At 43.4% G+C, this 14,977-nt stretch overlaps 1 protein-coding gene across 7 annotated transcripts in view; it reads left to right on the plus strand.

Moving 5' to 3' along the window:
* Window positions 1-14,977, plus strand: part of MGAT5 (alpha-1,6-mannosylglycoprotein 6-beta-N-acetylglucosaminyltransferase) — a 336,396-nt gene that overhangs the window by 184,736 nt on the left and 136,683 nt on the right. For 6 of the 7 annotated variants that reach the window (XM_086715203.1, XM_086715204.1, XM_086715202.1 and 3 more), the window contains 2 exons: window positions 7,599-7,715; window positions 14,181-14,257. In XM_086715203.1, coding sequence (XP_086571329.1) covers window positions 7,599-7,715; window positions 14,181-14,257 — 194 coding nt within the window. The remainder of the gene's footprint in view (window positions 1-7,598; window positions 7,716-14,180; window positions 14,258-14,977) is intronic. The other variant, XM_086715207.1, reaches the window with a different exon arrangement.

Raw genomic sequence — 14,977 nt, forward strand, 5'->3', positions numbered from 1 at the left:
TATATTGGACATAATAATGACACATTGTAGTGTGTCTGTATTCTGTTATTGTCCTCAGAAGAGTGTTGATTTTTGTTCTAGCAGGCAGTTAAATTACTGACTTACTACCTTGAACTTACCAAGACTTGATTTTATAGTTGGTTGGGTATGCCTGTTTCAGTTTTTTTCCTAGTCTTAAGAAGTATTAAGTCCTGGAGCTGATGCAAGGACTTTCTGGGGTTCCAGTGGAAGGCCTGAAATGCTAACCAAACCTCTCTGTATTGTGAGGATTCAAATTCAGTCTCCCCTTCAGTAAATAGCAGCTCAGCCTTTGAATACCTTTAGAGCTTTCCATGGAGTCTCTCCTACAAATGCTCTCTTATGGGGCAATTCAAAGATTTCAGGGTAGTTTATGTGCGGATTTTAGGGCTCCCCTTCTTTGGTTCCCTCTTTTTGGGAATATCCTATCTCAGTTTCTGGCTACCCTGATTGCCCAAACATAATCCCAAGACTGTAGCCTTTTACTTACCTCCTAGTCATCTCTCACCACCCAGACTGAGAGGTCCCCCTCAGGGGCAAAGTGATATAAATGTGGATCTTATCCAGGGCAGTGCAGTTCACTTCTTTTAAGGATCAAATTCCTTCTGTCTACCCCTTTTCCTTACTCTTCATTGTCTTATTGTAAGTATTACCTGTGGGAAGATTATGCCAGGGTAAGCTTCTCTACAATTGCCAGTATATAATTTCTCAGCTTTCTTTTATAAAAAATCCCAAATTAAATTGATCACCTAGTTACTGCCCTAGTAGGGCAGTTTAGCAGTCTGCCACGGCCAGCAAACAGTTTGAGTTGTTTTCCTATCACTGCTCTGAAGTTCTCCTGCCCCTTGGTATGTATGTCAGGTCTTTTTTGCTTTTGGTACAATAACCACCATTTCTAGGTTGGCAAGGAGAGTGTGCCCCTCCCTCTGCCCTGGACACCTTGGCTAGGGAGTGAGTGAGTGCAGTTTGTTTTGGATACTGGCATGGTGAGACGGGTCTTCTGAAGGAGATCTTCAAGTAGTAATCCCCCCACTAGAAGATGAGAACCCTCCAAGAACTGACTGAATTAAAAATGAAAATTCCAGTCTAAGGATAGACCACTTCCTGAAACAAATTCCCAGGCATTTGAAAACCTTTGAGTTTCATTTACTAGTCTTTTCTATTGAGTAAATGAATAGGATTTCAGGGTAACACAGTATGTAAGAATATGCACATTATTCTTATAACTTGATAAGCTGAGTATCCCTGTCCAAATTTACATGGTCTAAATACCAGGCATGATTTCTTTCCACAGGAAGAAAAACCTACTAAGGGCCAGGAGAGGTAAAAGGAATTAAGTTGTAAGACAGCCTCATTTTTAAGAGACCTACCTAGCCAAGCACCTATCTAACAGGCATAGTGTGTAGGTTTCATGCCAATGGCCTAGCAGATTTCATGCAACTCTGGGTAAGTCAAATGAGACCTAAAAATTAAGCAGCTCTCAGCCTTTCTTCAAACTTACATCCTCAGTATTCTGAGACGTTAGCTTCTTTTTTTGATTTTCAGTTTCTTTTTCCAATAGCCCAAACTTACTATCAGGGTGTCATCTTAATTCTAAATTAACTTATAATTTATTTTTCCATGCTAAAAAGGGAGAATGGAAGCTATAACCAAGCAACCAAAACAAAATGAAAACCTCAGTTCCTATGAGAGAGTGAAAATAAAAATTTATCTTGATCGCCTATGTAAAGAATAATCAAAATACTTCCTTGTTGCCTGTAGATGTCTTGGGTGTCCAATTAGAATCTCTGTCCTTTATAGCAGCTGCCATAAAGGCTTGTGACAGGCAATTCAAAAAAGGGTCATTGTGTAATGTGGAAAGAACACACCTATTTTTGACAGTTGGTACAATTAAAATAGCCTAGCCCATCTCCCACAGTTACTAACCCTGTATTCCTTCCCTTTCTTCTTCAATTTCAACAAAGAAATAAACACACGTGCACACGCGCGCACGCGCACACACACACACATACACACAGTGTAAACATTTCTCTAGTTTCCTAAGAAAACCCAAACTCCAAGCACCTTTGGCAATTTGAGAGAACAGTCAGAAACGTGTGAGCTTTGCTTAAGTCACCTGTTTTAGATGAAAAATGGAATCACTTGTATTTGGAGGAGATGAAGAAAGGGGCATACACTCCACGCTCCAGGGGCATGCTGCTGTTCCAACCGGGGCATTATGCTTTCTTTCTCTACCAGTAAACTTCATGTGAGAAGGGCAAGTTATTTTTTTTTCCAATAAGCAAGGGCTGTGTGCTACCTGGCTTATTGGAAAAAAAATAGATGTAAAAATCACTTTGGGTCCCCAACCTGAGTATTTGATGTAGTTTTGCAAGCATAATGTTGAATTTTTAATGACTGTCACCTACTTTCCAGCATATTTTCTTAAACATAAATTGACGACCGGGATGCACCCAAATCTGTCAGTATGGTATGTTATTTTGAAAAATATTACCTACTGAAACTTTATTTCCTGGAAATATGACATCAGTATAATTTTTTCTTTTGTTGTTTTCCTTTTTCTTTCTTTTGCTTTTCATGTATTCTCCCAATTTAATGACTGCTGTGCTCATTTATTGTAACTGTGTGTGTGTGTGTGTGTGTGTGTGTGTGTGTGTGTGTGTGTGTGTATAGTACCCATGTGGAATATTTTATGTCCCTTATATTATTACTTAAAATGCTAAAAAACATTTTGTTGCAGAAGAAATGATAGCAGAAATTAAGTATAAACTTACAGAATATGGCATTTGCATAGAAATGAATACATGTAGATTTATGCATAAAGAGAACTCTGATTATCCAAATCATATTGCAAACTCAGTTTTATTTTCTAATCCCAGAGCTATTAGAATATATAGTACATGCTGTTGTGCTATTTATTTCAAAAGACTTGAACTTTTTTTCCTTCCATAAATCTACAGCATTTTAATCACTGCCTGTATCTCACACTCTCCCAAACATTGTGACATAAAATGAATCAGAGATGGGCAACACAGACATAAAGTGTATGCAGACAGTAGGACAAGGGTAGTGAGCAAATAGATGAATTGAGTGAATGAGAGCTGGTGTGGGGACGTTTCTGTGTGTTGGAGGCAGTCTCTCTTCCTCATGGTCTTATCTCCCTCAGCATTCCACATTTGACTTTGAAGGTTGTCCTGAGGGTGACGTGAAGCAGTAGAATGAACACCAGGCATAGTACCTGGCATGGAAGTGGTAACTCAGATGTAGAAGGTTTTGCTGACTTTATTTATTGCATGAGGAAATGTAGACTCGTGATGGTTCACTAACTTGCCTGGGTTGTCCAGCTGGTCAGTTGTAGAGAGATATTCCCTGCTAAGGTCTCTTAGATGACCCTTCCAGCCCTGCCCTTTACAGTACAAATTCTTTGCTCACCTTTTCTACCATTTCCATGGCTGAGGCTGGGATGTGGTCAAGTATTTGAAAATAACCGCGTACAGGAGTGCTGCTCTGTCTTAGGATGTTTTACCATGCGTCCTCCAGGAAGAAGTTTCTTCCTAGTGAGAAGGCATCCAGCATGGTGGCCATGATGGCATTTTTTGAGAGGATTAATCTACCATTTGAAGATTAGAGAGCACAGGTTTTTATGGCTTTATAACTTGAGAGGCTGATGTCTTGTCCTCTTAAAAATACCTGTGAAAATTTGCAAAGGATTTACTACTTACTTACAAAGTAGGCACTAGTGAGAGTTTAATTAAGTGAAAATGACATTTTCAAGGGCAATTTAAGAAAGGCATTAGAAACTGCTATCAATGAAAAGGAGGGGTTGAACCTTGACTACTGTCTTTATAGACCCTGTGTTGAAGAATATCTTGAGTTTCCTGACCAGCAAAAGACACATTTTGACTCCTTGATGACAACTCACTTTAGGTATAAACTCTTTTCCTGAAGACTTCATACAGTAGTATCTTTTAGAGTGCTATGGTCAAAATTTTATTCTTAAACTATGGCTGGTGCCCCCTTAAATTTTTTTTTTTTATTTCGTATTTTTCAGCATGTTGCTTCTCTACTCAGAGACTGACTCTGAATTACTGCCCTACACCATTCTACCCAACTTTGCAAGTGTGTGCAGCCATCCTCCTGTTTCCTGTGGACGCGAATTGTGTTCTCCTAAGCTGGAATTCACGATTTTGTAGCGTGACGTGCTACAAAAGCTTGCCCTTTCCAACCTTATTTCTTGTCCTGCGTCCTCTGCTTTAGCCAACTTGGTCCCCCTTCACCCTCCCCACCCTCTCAGACATTGATGATTGATTGGTAATGCTTATCCACTGGGGATGGACTTGCTTTTTTGGTAGAACACTCTGGGAGTTGGAATGTGAGATAAAAATCTGTTTTCCATTTCTGGCCTTTCCTCTTCTTGAGTTTCCCTGCCTTATTTTACCATTTAGTCGACTGGTTCCTAACGGTGGCTGCCCATTAGAATCATCTGAGGTGAGGGGAGCATAAAAAGGGACAGTGGCTGAAGCATTCCCCAGACTATTTAAATCAGAACCTTGGGAGGGTGGGGTATCTTATTAAAAGCTCCCCAAGTGATTTTAATGTGCAGAGAGGGTTAAGAAGGGCTGATTGATTCTGTGATCTTGGCCAAGTTACTTAATCTCTCTGGGCCTCAGTGTCTTCTATGAAATGGGGATTACATGCATTTATTGCTTGGGCTTCCTGGGAGGAGGATGTGAGATAATGCACGGGAATGAATTCTAGGAGGGCGTAGTCGGCGTTCTGTCCATGTTGGCCGTTGCTATTGCTGTTCGTCTGTGTGCTCAGCTCTCACATTCCCTCCTGACTATTCCTACTTGTACTTTAAAGCTCAACAGAAACCTCACTTGTTTGCTGATGACCACACATACAAATTAAGCTCCTGTAACACCGAGACCTAAAAATGAGTGTTCAAGTGAGACGGGGTGGTTTCTGTTTCATGTGATAACCCAGTAACAAGCAGTCCAGGCCTGACGGTGCTGCTCCGCACCGGCCCTTCAGGACTCCTGACCCCCATGTTGCCGGGCCGTTGCGTGTCCATCTTCCAGCCCACAGGAAGTGGGCCAGAACTATAGATTCAGCCACATGGATTGGCCTGAAGTTGGAGGTTGCTGACAATTTCCTCTCCCATCCCATCTCTTTGACCTAAACAAAGTCCCACTGAGCTACAAGAGAGGCCCTAACTGGGTGGCCAGGTGTTCAGCTAAACGGTGGCATGAAGGGAGATGAGAACTGAGAGAAGGGCAGGGGGCCTGAGAAGTCTAGGCCACTGCACTCAGCTTCTTCCTCTTCTTGCCTGCACATCTGTGGTCTGTTGTTGCCAGACCGTATTCTGTATTGCACAGTGTGTTAACTACCCTTTCTGTTGTGTGAGTTTTAGTTACATTCTAGACTCCCTCGAGGTAAAGATGGCTTTGTATTCCTGCAGACACACTTCTTAGGAGGGTGCTAAAAGCATTACAGATGCTCATGTAGGTGCAGTCTTTGTTGAAAGAACCAGTGGCAGATTTTTGTTTTTTTTATGATTTTTTGTAACAGCTTTATTGAGATAATTTGCGTACCATACAGTTCATCCATTTAAAGTATACATTTCAGTGGCTTTCAGTATATTCAGAGTTGTGCTACCACATCACCACAATTATAGAACATGTTTATCACCCCAGAAAGAGATCCTGTACTGTGAATTTTCACTACCCCCTCCCAACCTCTACTTCCCCCAATTCTAAGCCACCACCAATTTACTTCTCTCTCTATAGATCTCCCTATTCTAGACATTTCATATGTATGAAATTATTTGTCTTTTGTGACTGCCTTCTTAGACTCAGCTTAATGTTTTTAAGGATCATCCATGTTGTCACATGAAGCAATATGTCATTCTTTTTTATGACTGAATAATAGTCACATGGCTGTGACACATTTTGTCTATCCATTTATCACTTGATGAACATTTGGGTTTGTTGCCACTTTTGGCTCTTAAGAATAATGCCACTGTGAACATTTGTGTATAAGTTTTTGTGTGGACAGAACATTTTCATTTCTCTTGGGTATGTACCTATGAGCGGAATTGCTGGATCAGATGGTAACTCTTATTTTTAGCTTTTTAAGGAACTTCTAGACTGTTTTCCCGAATAGCTGCACCATTTTAGATTACCACCAGCAGTGTTTGAGGATTCTGATTTCTGCACATCCTTGCCAACACTTGTTACTATCTGAGTCTTTAATTATAGCTCTTTTACTGGCTGACATGCTATGCCACTGTGGTTTTGATTTGCGTTTCCCTGATGACTAATGATGGTAAACTTTCTTTTTCTTGTCAGTGGCAGATTTTCTGCCCACTACACATATGTGTTCCTAGGTGTGTGATAACCACCCTGTTTTTGCCTGGATATTCCTAGGAATCTGACATGTTTTTATCAATAGAAAGTGCCTGGAGCGTTATCAGAATGGAGGGGTGGTGTGTGTGTGTGTGTGTGTGTGTGTGTGTGTGTGTGTGTGTGTGAGACATTCTTTTAGACTTGGCCTCTCACACTGGAAATCTTATGCTAAGGTCCTCTTTTTAATTATGTTTCACCAACAACATGGAAAACGTTATTAATGCTGACTTAAAAGTTTGTTTGGCAGATAACCCTGAAAAAAACCACAACAATATTGCAAGAGGGTATGACAAAGGGCAGCATAAATACTCTAGGGTTATTTGGCTATTACTGTGTTTTCATGGTCCTCACAACTGCCTTCTTTTTCCATATTGGTTCCATTCTTGAAAAGTACCTGGAGAAGCTGTACATTGAATATGATTTTCTCGTTGACTTGCATGACGCCCACAGCATTGGTGTGTGGGCAGTCCTGAGGCTCTCAGTGTTGAGCAAGTCCATAAGGCCCTTGGAGGTGTAGCAAGGAGTAAGAATTTGTCATTTCAGTCTTCATTATTGACTTTTGAGATTCCCTGTGCTGAACGTGAAGGTGGTGGTGATGGTACTGGTGGGCCTTTTAATAGCTGGGAACAGTGTGGTGGTAATAATCTTGACTAGATGATAGAGGCCTGGCTTGAACATGTAGCATACCTTGCATATGGGAGATGCTTAATGAGTTTTCCTTAATCACTGGATGAATAAAGCACTTCGTCTCTGTAAACCTCTGTAAAACGCATCAGGGAAACATCAGCAATTTGCTGAGAGGGCTTCAGAAGTCCTTTGCAACTGTAAAAATTTCTGGTACAATGATTGTATTTCTAGCTTCCCAAGTTAAAAAACAAAATACACACCATTCTTTTCAAGGTGCCCAGTATATATCCCTCAGGGTCTGTGAGTGAGTTGTGTATGTTACCCACTGTTGTCCCCGGCTCCTTTTGGTGGGCAGAGAGCTTCCTGTTCGCATGAACCCTGGGGCTGGAGTGACTCAGTTATAGAAATTAAATCACTTTTTTTATAATGCCAATGTAAAGTGGCCCTTAATGAATATTTGCCAAGCTGAGAATGACCGGTGAGGTCATTTTTAATGGGAGATTATATTTCACCATGGCTGATTTCTGTCCGATTTATTGCTATTAGCTCCTGAAGCCAGGCCAGCTGATGGAAGTGCTGGCAGGAGTTTTGTCTCCAGGCTGAGCGCAGAGATGGAGTCCATTCCCAGATGGCGAGGAACAGCTGGGCCAGTGGCGTGCACACGTGGGTGCTCTGCAGGGGCCATCTGATAACGGGGTTGCATGTTCCTATCAGGTGTTCTGAGAGAAACACTGCCTTGTCCTACACACAAAATGCAATCACTGGAGACCCTTTATCTTTTGAGAGGAAATATATGTGGGGTGCCTTTTGGCGGAATCGAGGCCTCACTCGTGTAGATGGTTATCTAAGCTTTTGGCAAAGGAAGTGGACGAGGAGACTAAGCTCAGTTCCCTAAAACTTCCTGGGGTGAGGTTTCTGAGATTTTTTTTTTTTTTAACCTACTTTTTTCTTTACTTTCCTTCCCCCTCCCTATAAAATAGCTCTGAGAGAATCAGACATCCTTAACCTCTCAGATGCATATTCAGTTCTAGATCCAGAGTTAATGGTACTGTTGTATAAGTATGTTCTCCAGTGTTCCACACTTGAAAACAAGTGCCATTTCAAACACTAGTCATCCTTGTTATAATTAATATACAGAAAACTGAGTGTTGACAGAGGAAGCTGTCTTCTTGGTAAGGTCAGCTTTCACTCTGAAGTAACTGTTCTGTGTGGGACTCACTTATGACCACCTCCCCCTCCCCTTCTCTGTCCCCTCCACGTTCTCACTTTATCATCATTGCCTAGGATTATGGACTCAGGTTTCTTATATACAACGCCACCTAGGAGCCTTGATAGAATCAGGATTAAGGATGACACCTGATTACAGCCTCCTCTTTTTTTTTTTTTAAATATATATGTATATCTCTTGATTTCTCTCTTGTTCAGCAGTAAAGAGCAGTTATTATTAACTTGAAGTTAGCATCGGTGAGTGTTTCATGAGGCAGCATGGTTAGTAGTTGACGATGCTTTGAATAAGCACACGACAGTCTCTCCGTGTATGTGTGTTGAAGTGGGCAGCTAAAACATAGAGGGATCCTTGTACGGTACCCAGTGAGTCTTGCATCGGATGTAAAATGTGATGACATACATGCTGTATTTCTCACAAAACTCTTTTTAAAATCCAGTAAGGTGTGAATATAAGTAATTCACATGGGGGATAGGCCATGTCCTGCTCCATGTGTCCGAAATGACTCTTCTTTGATTGCTGCACCTTCCTGCCATTTTTCCTTATGTCAAACCCAAATTCCTTTGCCTCTATTGATGTGTAATCCAGAACTTGAAATGCTTGGTACAGTTACTAGACATGAGGATCTCCTACCCCCTTTCTTCTGTCTCTCTTACTCCCTTCTCTGGAACTTGAGCTTTTCACTCCTTTGTTATATTCGTCCATCTGTTTGTTGAGAAGAGTTCTATGCATCTGGCAGTGTGCCAGGTGCTGTGTTGGGCACTGGGCCAAAGCACCGAGAGGCCTGTCCTGCTTTCCAGGGGGCTGGCTCAGGTAACGTGTATCTTGCTCTGTCATATGAGGACCCTCCACCCCCACTCCATGAGGGCGCAGCCCATGTCTTGTAGGGATACAGCTTTGACATTTCAGCACGTGGCAGGCAGCGGGCGTTTGAGAGACAGTCCTGGTGACTGCGGGCTGAGTTTGGAGGTACGTGCTGAGGATTTTAAAGTTTCCCCTTTCCAAGCTATAAGATGAGGTCACTGCCTTCCTTTTCAGGAGGCTGTGGTTAGTATAAAATGTACCCATGTATGTGCCAGCACCTTAGGAAGGCAGGTGATACCTCCGGGGAAGTTAGCACCCATTTTCATTTCCTACATCACCTATTTCTGTCAACTGTCTCTGAGCCTGTCTGTGCCCTCCTTCCTTCCTCAGAGGCAGGCAAGCAGGAGTAAAAGTCCTCAGTGTGTCTGATTCCATCTCTTTGTCTCTGTTGCTTCCATGTATTTATTGAAAGTGCCACTGTTTCAGCACATCTCTCCCTCAGCATATATGCCTATGTGGGGACTGTCACGGAGAACTTGACTCCACACTTGACAGGGACACCTGCTCTGTGTGTGTTTATGACCTCTTTTGCCACTTCTGTTCCTTCTGCACACGTGTTGTTCCTGAGTGGTGAGCATCTTTGAGCATAAGAAAGGGTTTTTTTTCTTTTCTTTTTTTAAAAAAATTGTTTTTTACATTTATTTCTTTTTGAGAGACAGAGAGCACAAGTTAGGGAGGGGCAGAGATAGAAGGAAACACAGTATCCGAAGCAGGCTCCAGGTTCTGAGCTGTCAGCACAGAGCCCGACGCGAGGCTCTGACTCACAAACTGTGAGATCATGACCTGAGCCGAAGTCGGACGCTTAACTGACTGAGCCACCCAGGCACCCAGGGTTTTCTTTTTTTCTTAATGTTTGCTTATTTTTGAGAGAGACAGAGTGTGAACCAGGGAGGGGCAGAGAGAGAAGGAGACACAGAATCTGAAGCAGGCTCCAGGCTCCCAGGTGTCAGCCCAGAGCTCATTGTGGGGTTGGAACTCAGTGAGCTGTAAGATCATGACCTGAGCCTAAGTTGGATACTTAACTGACTGAGCCACCCAGGTGCCCCAAGAAAAGTGTTTTCTTAGGTTAAACCCAATATCCAAGCCCCTGCTGTACTGTGTGGGTCCAGGTGACTGATCAAACAACACAATTTTCACGCCTAGGCTGTCTGCCTTTTGTGTAATACCTGGTTGACAATGCTATACGGTCAGTGCAGAGGTGAAGTCTTTGGTGAAAGACACACTTGGGCTGGTTTGGGAGGGTAAGGGATGAAACTGAATCCTGAACAGTAGTAAGAGCTGAGCTTCTTTGCTTACGTGATCATCTTTCTTTTCCCCTTGCCCTTTTACCATGAAAAAATTTGACACTGGGAGAAAGAACATCAGGTGAATGTCAGAGAGAAGAAGCTTCCAGTAACATACTGTGGAAGAATCCAGTCCCTTTTTTGAAAGTGCTTAATATATAGTAAGCTAAATCTCCCCTGAAAAGTGGTAACATTAACCTTTTTTGACCTGAATTTTTGTTTTTTAACCAACCTTATATTGCAGGGTCTTTCTCTAGGTAGCAGTGTCTTCTGTGTACAGACTAATAAAACGTCATTGAATGAGTTTTCGTCTTTGTGATCGAAACAAAACGGGGAGCTTTCCTCTTAGATGTGCTGAGACCCCTTAGGACCTGGGAGGTGATGGGGGTTGTGCTCAGTTTCCTGGGAGTCAGGTTACTGGTGGTTGGATTTAGGGAGTAGCTCCATCCCTCCCTGGGAAGGCCAGCACTTTCTATTTCTTCCTTTCATGGATCCCTCCAACCCCAGAGCCTCAAGCCATTTAACTCCACTTCTGGATGGCATTGCTTATGCAAACTCGTCACTCTGTAACTAAATAGAAAACCCATCATAAATTGATGGAATTGCAAAGAAAACCCTTATGGATTAATTGACGAACTGCCAGGTGGAAGAGAAGGAAAAACGCTGCTCCAGCACAGGTCTCTCTGCTCAGTCTGGTTGTCTGTGAACTGAAGAGTCAGCGGGGAGAGGGGAAGCAGGTGCAACAGGTGTGTTTATTCAGTCAGCCGGCACTTACTGAGTGCCTGGTGATGGGGCATGGAGACATAACCTTCCCATCACCGCCTTACATCCTAGGAGGCAAGTGGGCACATGTGGAGGACAGAACGAGATCACTCACTGCTGTGAGAGAGACTTGAGAGGGAGGCAGCACTAAATCCTAACTAAATTCTGGTTTGGCATGGGAAGGAGGGATTGGGCCTAATTCTTCTGTGGGTGAATCTTGAGCTGGGTCTTCAAGGGCGGGGCTTTAACCAGGTGGCGAAAGGGTAGGGGCAGAGGAGTGTCTGCAGGAGTCCTCAAAAAAGTCATTTCATCAGATCTTTGCAGCAACTAGGATCCTCATTTTGTGACTGTCTTGGCGTAGCAAATATAGGGGTCTGTGCCTGTTTTTGAAAACAAAGTTTTATTGGAATATAGCCACGCCCATTCATTTTCCTATTATATGTGGTTGCTTTCCTGTTATAATCCACAGTGGCATAGTTGTGGCAGAGACAGTGTGGCCTGCCAAGCCTCAAATATTTACTCTCTGGTCCTTTGGAGAAAAGGTTTGCCAACCCTTGGCATAACATATTGTTATTCCTTGAAACTCTTTGTGGAAAGGACCCACGCTGTGAGCAACCGAGGCTTTCCTTGCAGGCCTTCATGGACTTATTGGTTTATGTTACCATCTGGTGATTTCTGTTCACTCCATGGTACCATACCTCTAACTCTATAGTCTCTAGTTACCATAATTTCTGGCTCTGGATGTCTGGAACTGGTGTAGTGCTTATAGTGTGTGAAAGAAGGGGGGAATTTCTCCGTAATCATCCCTCTAAATGTCTGATTGCCCCGACCCCCAGCTGTTTCAGACTCTGCTGTCTTGGATCCTGTGCTATTTATTTGCTTGGTAAATGTTACCAAGCAAAATCAGAGACAAAAATAGGATAAGTAGTCACTGAAAAGTGCCTCTGTCCTTTGGTGAGGCATTTGTTAGTGGATTCTGAGGCTGGCTGTCCCCTTACAAGTGAGAAAGGAGGAGAGCTATAGGGAGATGTACCACCTCAAGCCTGCATTTATCTCAAAAACGCAGAGAATGCGTTTCTAGAAGATCCGTGCTTTTGAAATATTGCTTTCTTAGATAGAGTATAAGTGGCATGGAATTATATAGCGAATGCCAACTTTTTAAGCACTCACTGTGGTCTGTGGCGAGAGTCAGCTGTTGGGAGTGCCAGACTAGACTTTGCACAAATATTAACTTACTTAATAAGAGCTGGATGAAATAATGGTACAGTTATTTCAGTGCTACAGACGGAGAAACAGAGTCTCTGACAAGCTAAATATCGTCCATGTTCACTACTAAATGACGCTGCCTCCAGTCCATGAGAAGGAGGGTATTTATTTTATGCTATAGTTATCCACGTGGCGGGTGGAATGTTGATGAGAACAATGAATCAAGAGGTGAAGAATCTGTTTCAGACTGTCAGAGGAACTAATTTTCAAGGGACAGGTACAATTTCTGTTTTAGCCCCAGCAGCCACCAACATTGTTTCAACAGCACAGTCAAACAATACTGTAGTTTGGGATCTAATTTCTCCTTAGTACTTTGAACAGAAAATTGTCAGCCATAAGTAATTGTGACATTTTCCAAACGTGTCTGGAAAATACAGTTGGTCCTCAAAGAGAAACATGTAGTTTTAGAGCTGTCCCAGTTTCCAGCTAAAATGATCATTCCTAAACATAAGTCTGATCTTAACTATTCCTTTCTTAGAAGCCTTCAGTGCCCTGCCCTTCCCTTCCCTCAGCTTAAAGTCTTTATCAGGGCAGGAACGCCTGGGCGGCTCTGTCCATTAAGCATCTGACTTTGGCTCAGGTTATGATCTTGTGGTTCATGAGTTCCAGCCCCACAATGGGCTGTCTGCTGTCAGCACAGAGCCCACTTTGGATCCTCTGCCCCCCTCTCTTTTTGCCCCTCCCCCTGCTCGCTCGCTCAATCTCTCTCTTTCTCTCAAAAATAAACACTTGAAAAATAAGTAAAGTCTTTATCAGGGTGCTTGCTTGAAGTCTTTCTGGTTTGGGCCCTGCCTGATTTCCTTTCTGACCACTCAGTACCTCCCATTTCTCCATTCGACTCAGTGCGCGTCCTTGCATTTGGAGCCTGTTCCTTGAACACCATCTCTACCTTGCCCCTTCACCTGGCATACTCCTGCTTCATCTTCTTATCTCCACTAAGATGTCACTAGATCCAGGAAGTCGTCTTTGACCCTAGAGACTGGGGTGGGTGTCCTTCCCTTGGCCCGCCCCAACATAATGTCTATTACACTGTTGTTCAGTGGTTTACTTGTTTGTCTGTGGTCCACCACTAAACAGTAAGCTTTTTAATGGCGTTCTTTTTTGTTCTGACTCTTGTCATCAAAAGGAATAGGAATCCCCTAGAGCTAGCTAATAGAAAGGGAGTTTACTGTGAGGAAATATTTGAAGCATAAGAAGATCTTTGCAGAAATGTAAGAACCACGTCCAGAAGATGCTGTACCTTGCTGATGTGTCTGGTGGCTTTCTCCTCCTCTATACTACCGTTCTATTTACCTATTTTTTGCCAGCTTCTCAGCTCAAGCACATGTCACGAAGGTATTCCTGACCTCAGTTTGTCTGCACAGCCTGACATGGCCCTGGTGGTCCCTCCCAATCTCATGGCTTCATCTCCTGCTCTCCACTTGTTTGGTTTCTCTTACCAAGTTGCAAATTTCCAAGCAAACCCTCTGATTGGTGTAGCTCACCCGCTCAGGCTGGGCCACATGCATCATAGGTCTCTGGCCATCCTACAGGTGGGCTGTTCTTGGGCCAGGTCCTCACTGCAGGCCAGCTGGACCTATTGGCAGCTGGAGAGCTTCCACAGGTCAGAGCATGGCTCCCAGTATAGACTTCCTGTTTCTGTTTCTTTCCCTGCCCATTGCTTACAAAGATGGTAGGTTTGTGTTTCATAAACTTCATGGTATCCTTTGTTCTGTTTCATCTTTACAGATATCATTAATGGAGCTCAAGAAAAATGTGTATTGCCTCCTATGGATGGCTACCCTCACTGCGAGGGGAAAATCAAGGTAAGGCCCAAGTAATGTCTATTCATTCCCTTCACCTTTTGTCTTCACTAACACCCTCTTCCTCTCCTCCCCTCCCCTCTCTCTAACTCCCCAGCAATACAGATGGCAAGCAAGCCCTTTAAGGGAGTCATCGAAGGGATGCCTCAATTCTGCCAGTTTGGGGCTGTGGCCATGACAACCCTTGTGTGCTTATGCCAACTTCATGGGGTCAGTCCACAATGGCTCTAACTGGTCAGAGTGAAAGAGCCTGGGCCACTTCAGGCTCCTGCTGTGTCTTTGAAGCTGCCTCCCCCTGGCTTTCCCAACCTCCAGCAGGTGATCCTTCAAGGGCCATTGACAAGGAGCTGCCATTATATAGAGCTCAACTTCCCTTTCCCCCAGTCCCCAGGCCCCCCTGCCACGAGGTCTCCAGATTGTGATTTAAATGTCACATTTGCATTTGCAGCTGAGTAACCTGAGACATTTGGACACTCTTTCACTCTTAGAATTTTTTTTTTTAAAAGTTCTTTTTATATGGCCTGCCCTGAGGGAGACCACAACCCTACTCACTAGTTTTCAGAGAAAAGTCTTGGTTCCAGTGTATGCTTAGGATGGTGAGCGCAAACCCCAGACGCATTAACATGGTTCCTCTGTGGGACTCACACATGCCATGCACACCTTGCACGCCTGCTCTCATTCACGCTGTCTGTTCCAGGACCTGTCCTGTGGCTTATGCAACTG

This window comes from Puma concolor, chromosome C1 (genome assembly GCF_028749965.1).
Source record: "Puma concolor isolate L17-30 chromosome C1, mPumCon1.1.hap2, whole genome shotgun sequence".
In the NCBI taxonomy this organism is placed as follows: domain Eukaryota; kingdom Metazoa; phylum Chordata; class Mammalia; order Carnivora; family Felidae; genus Puma; species Puma concolor.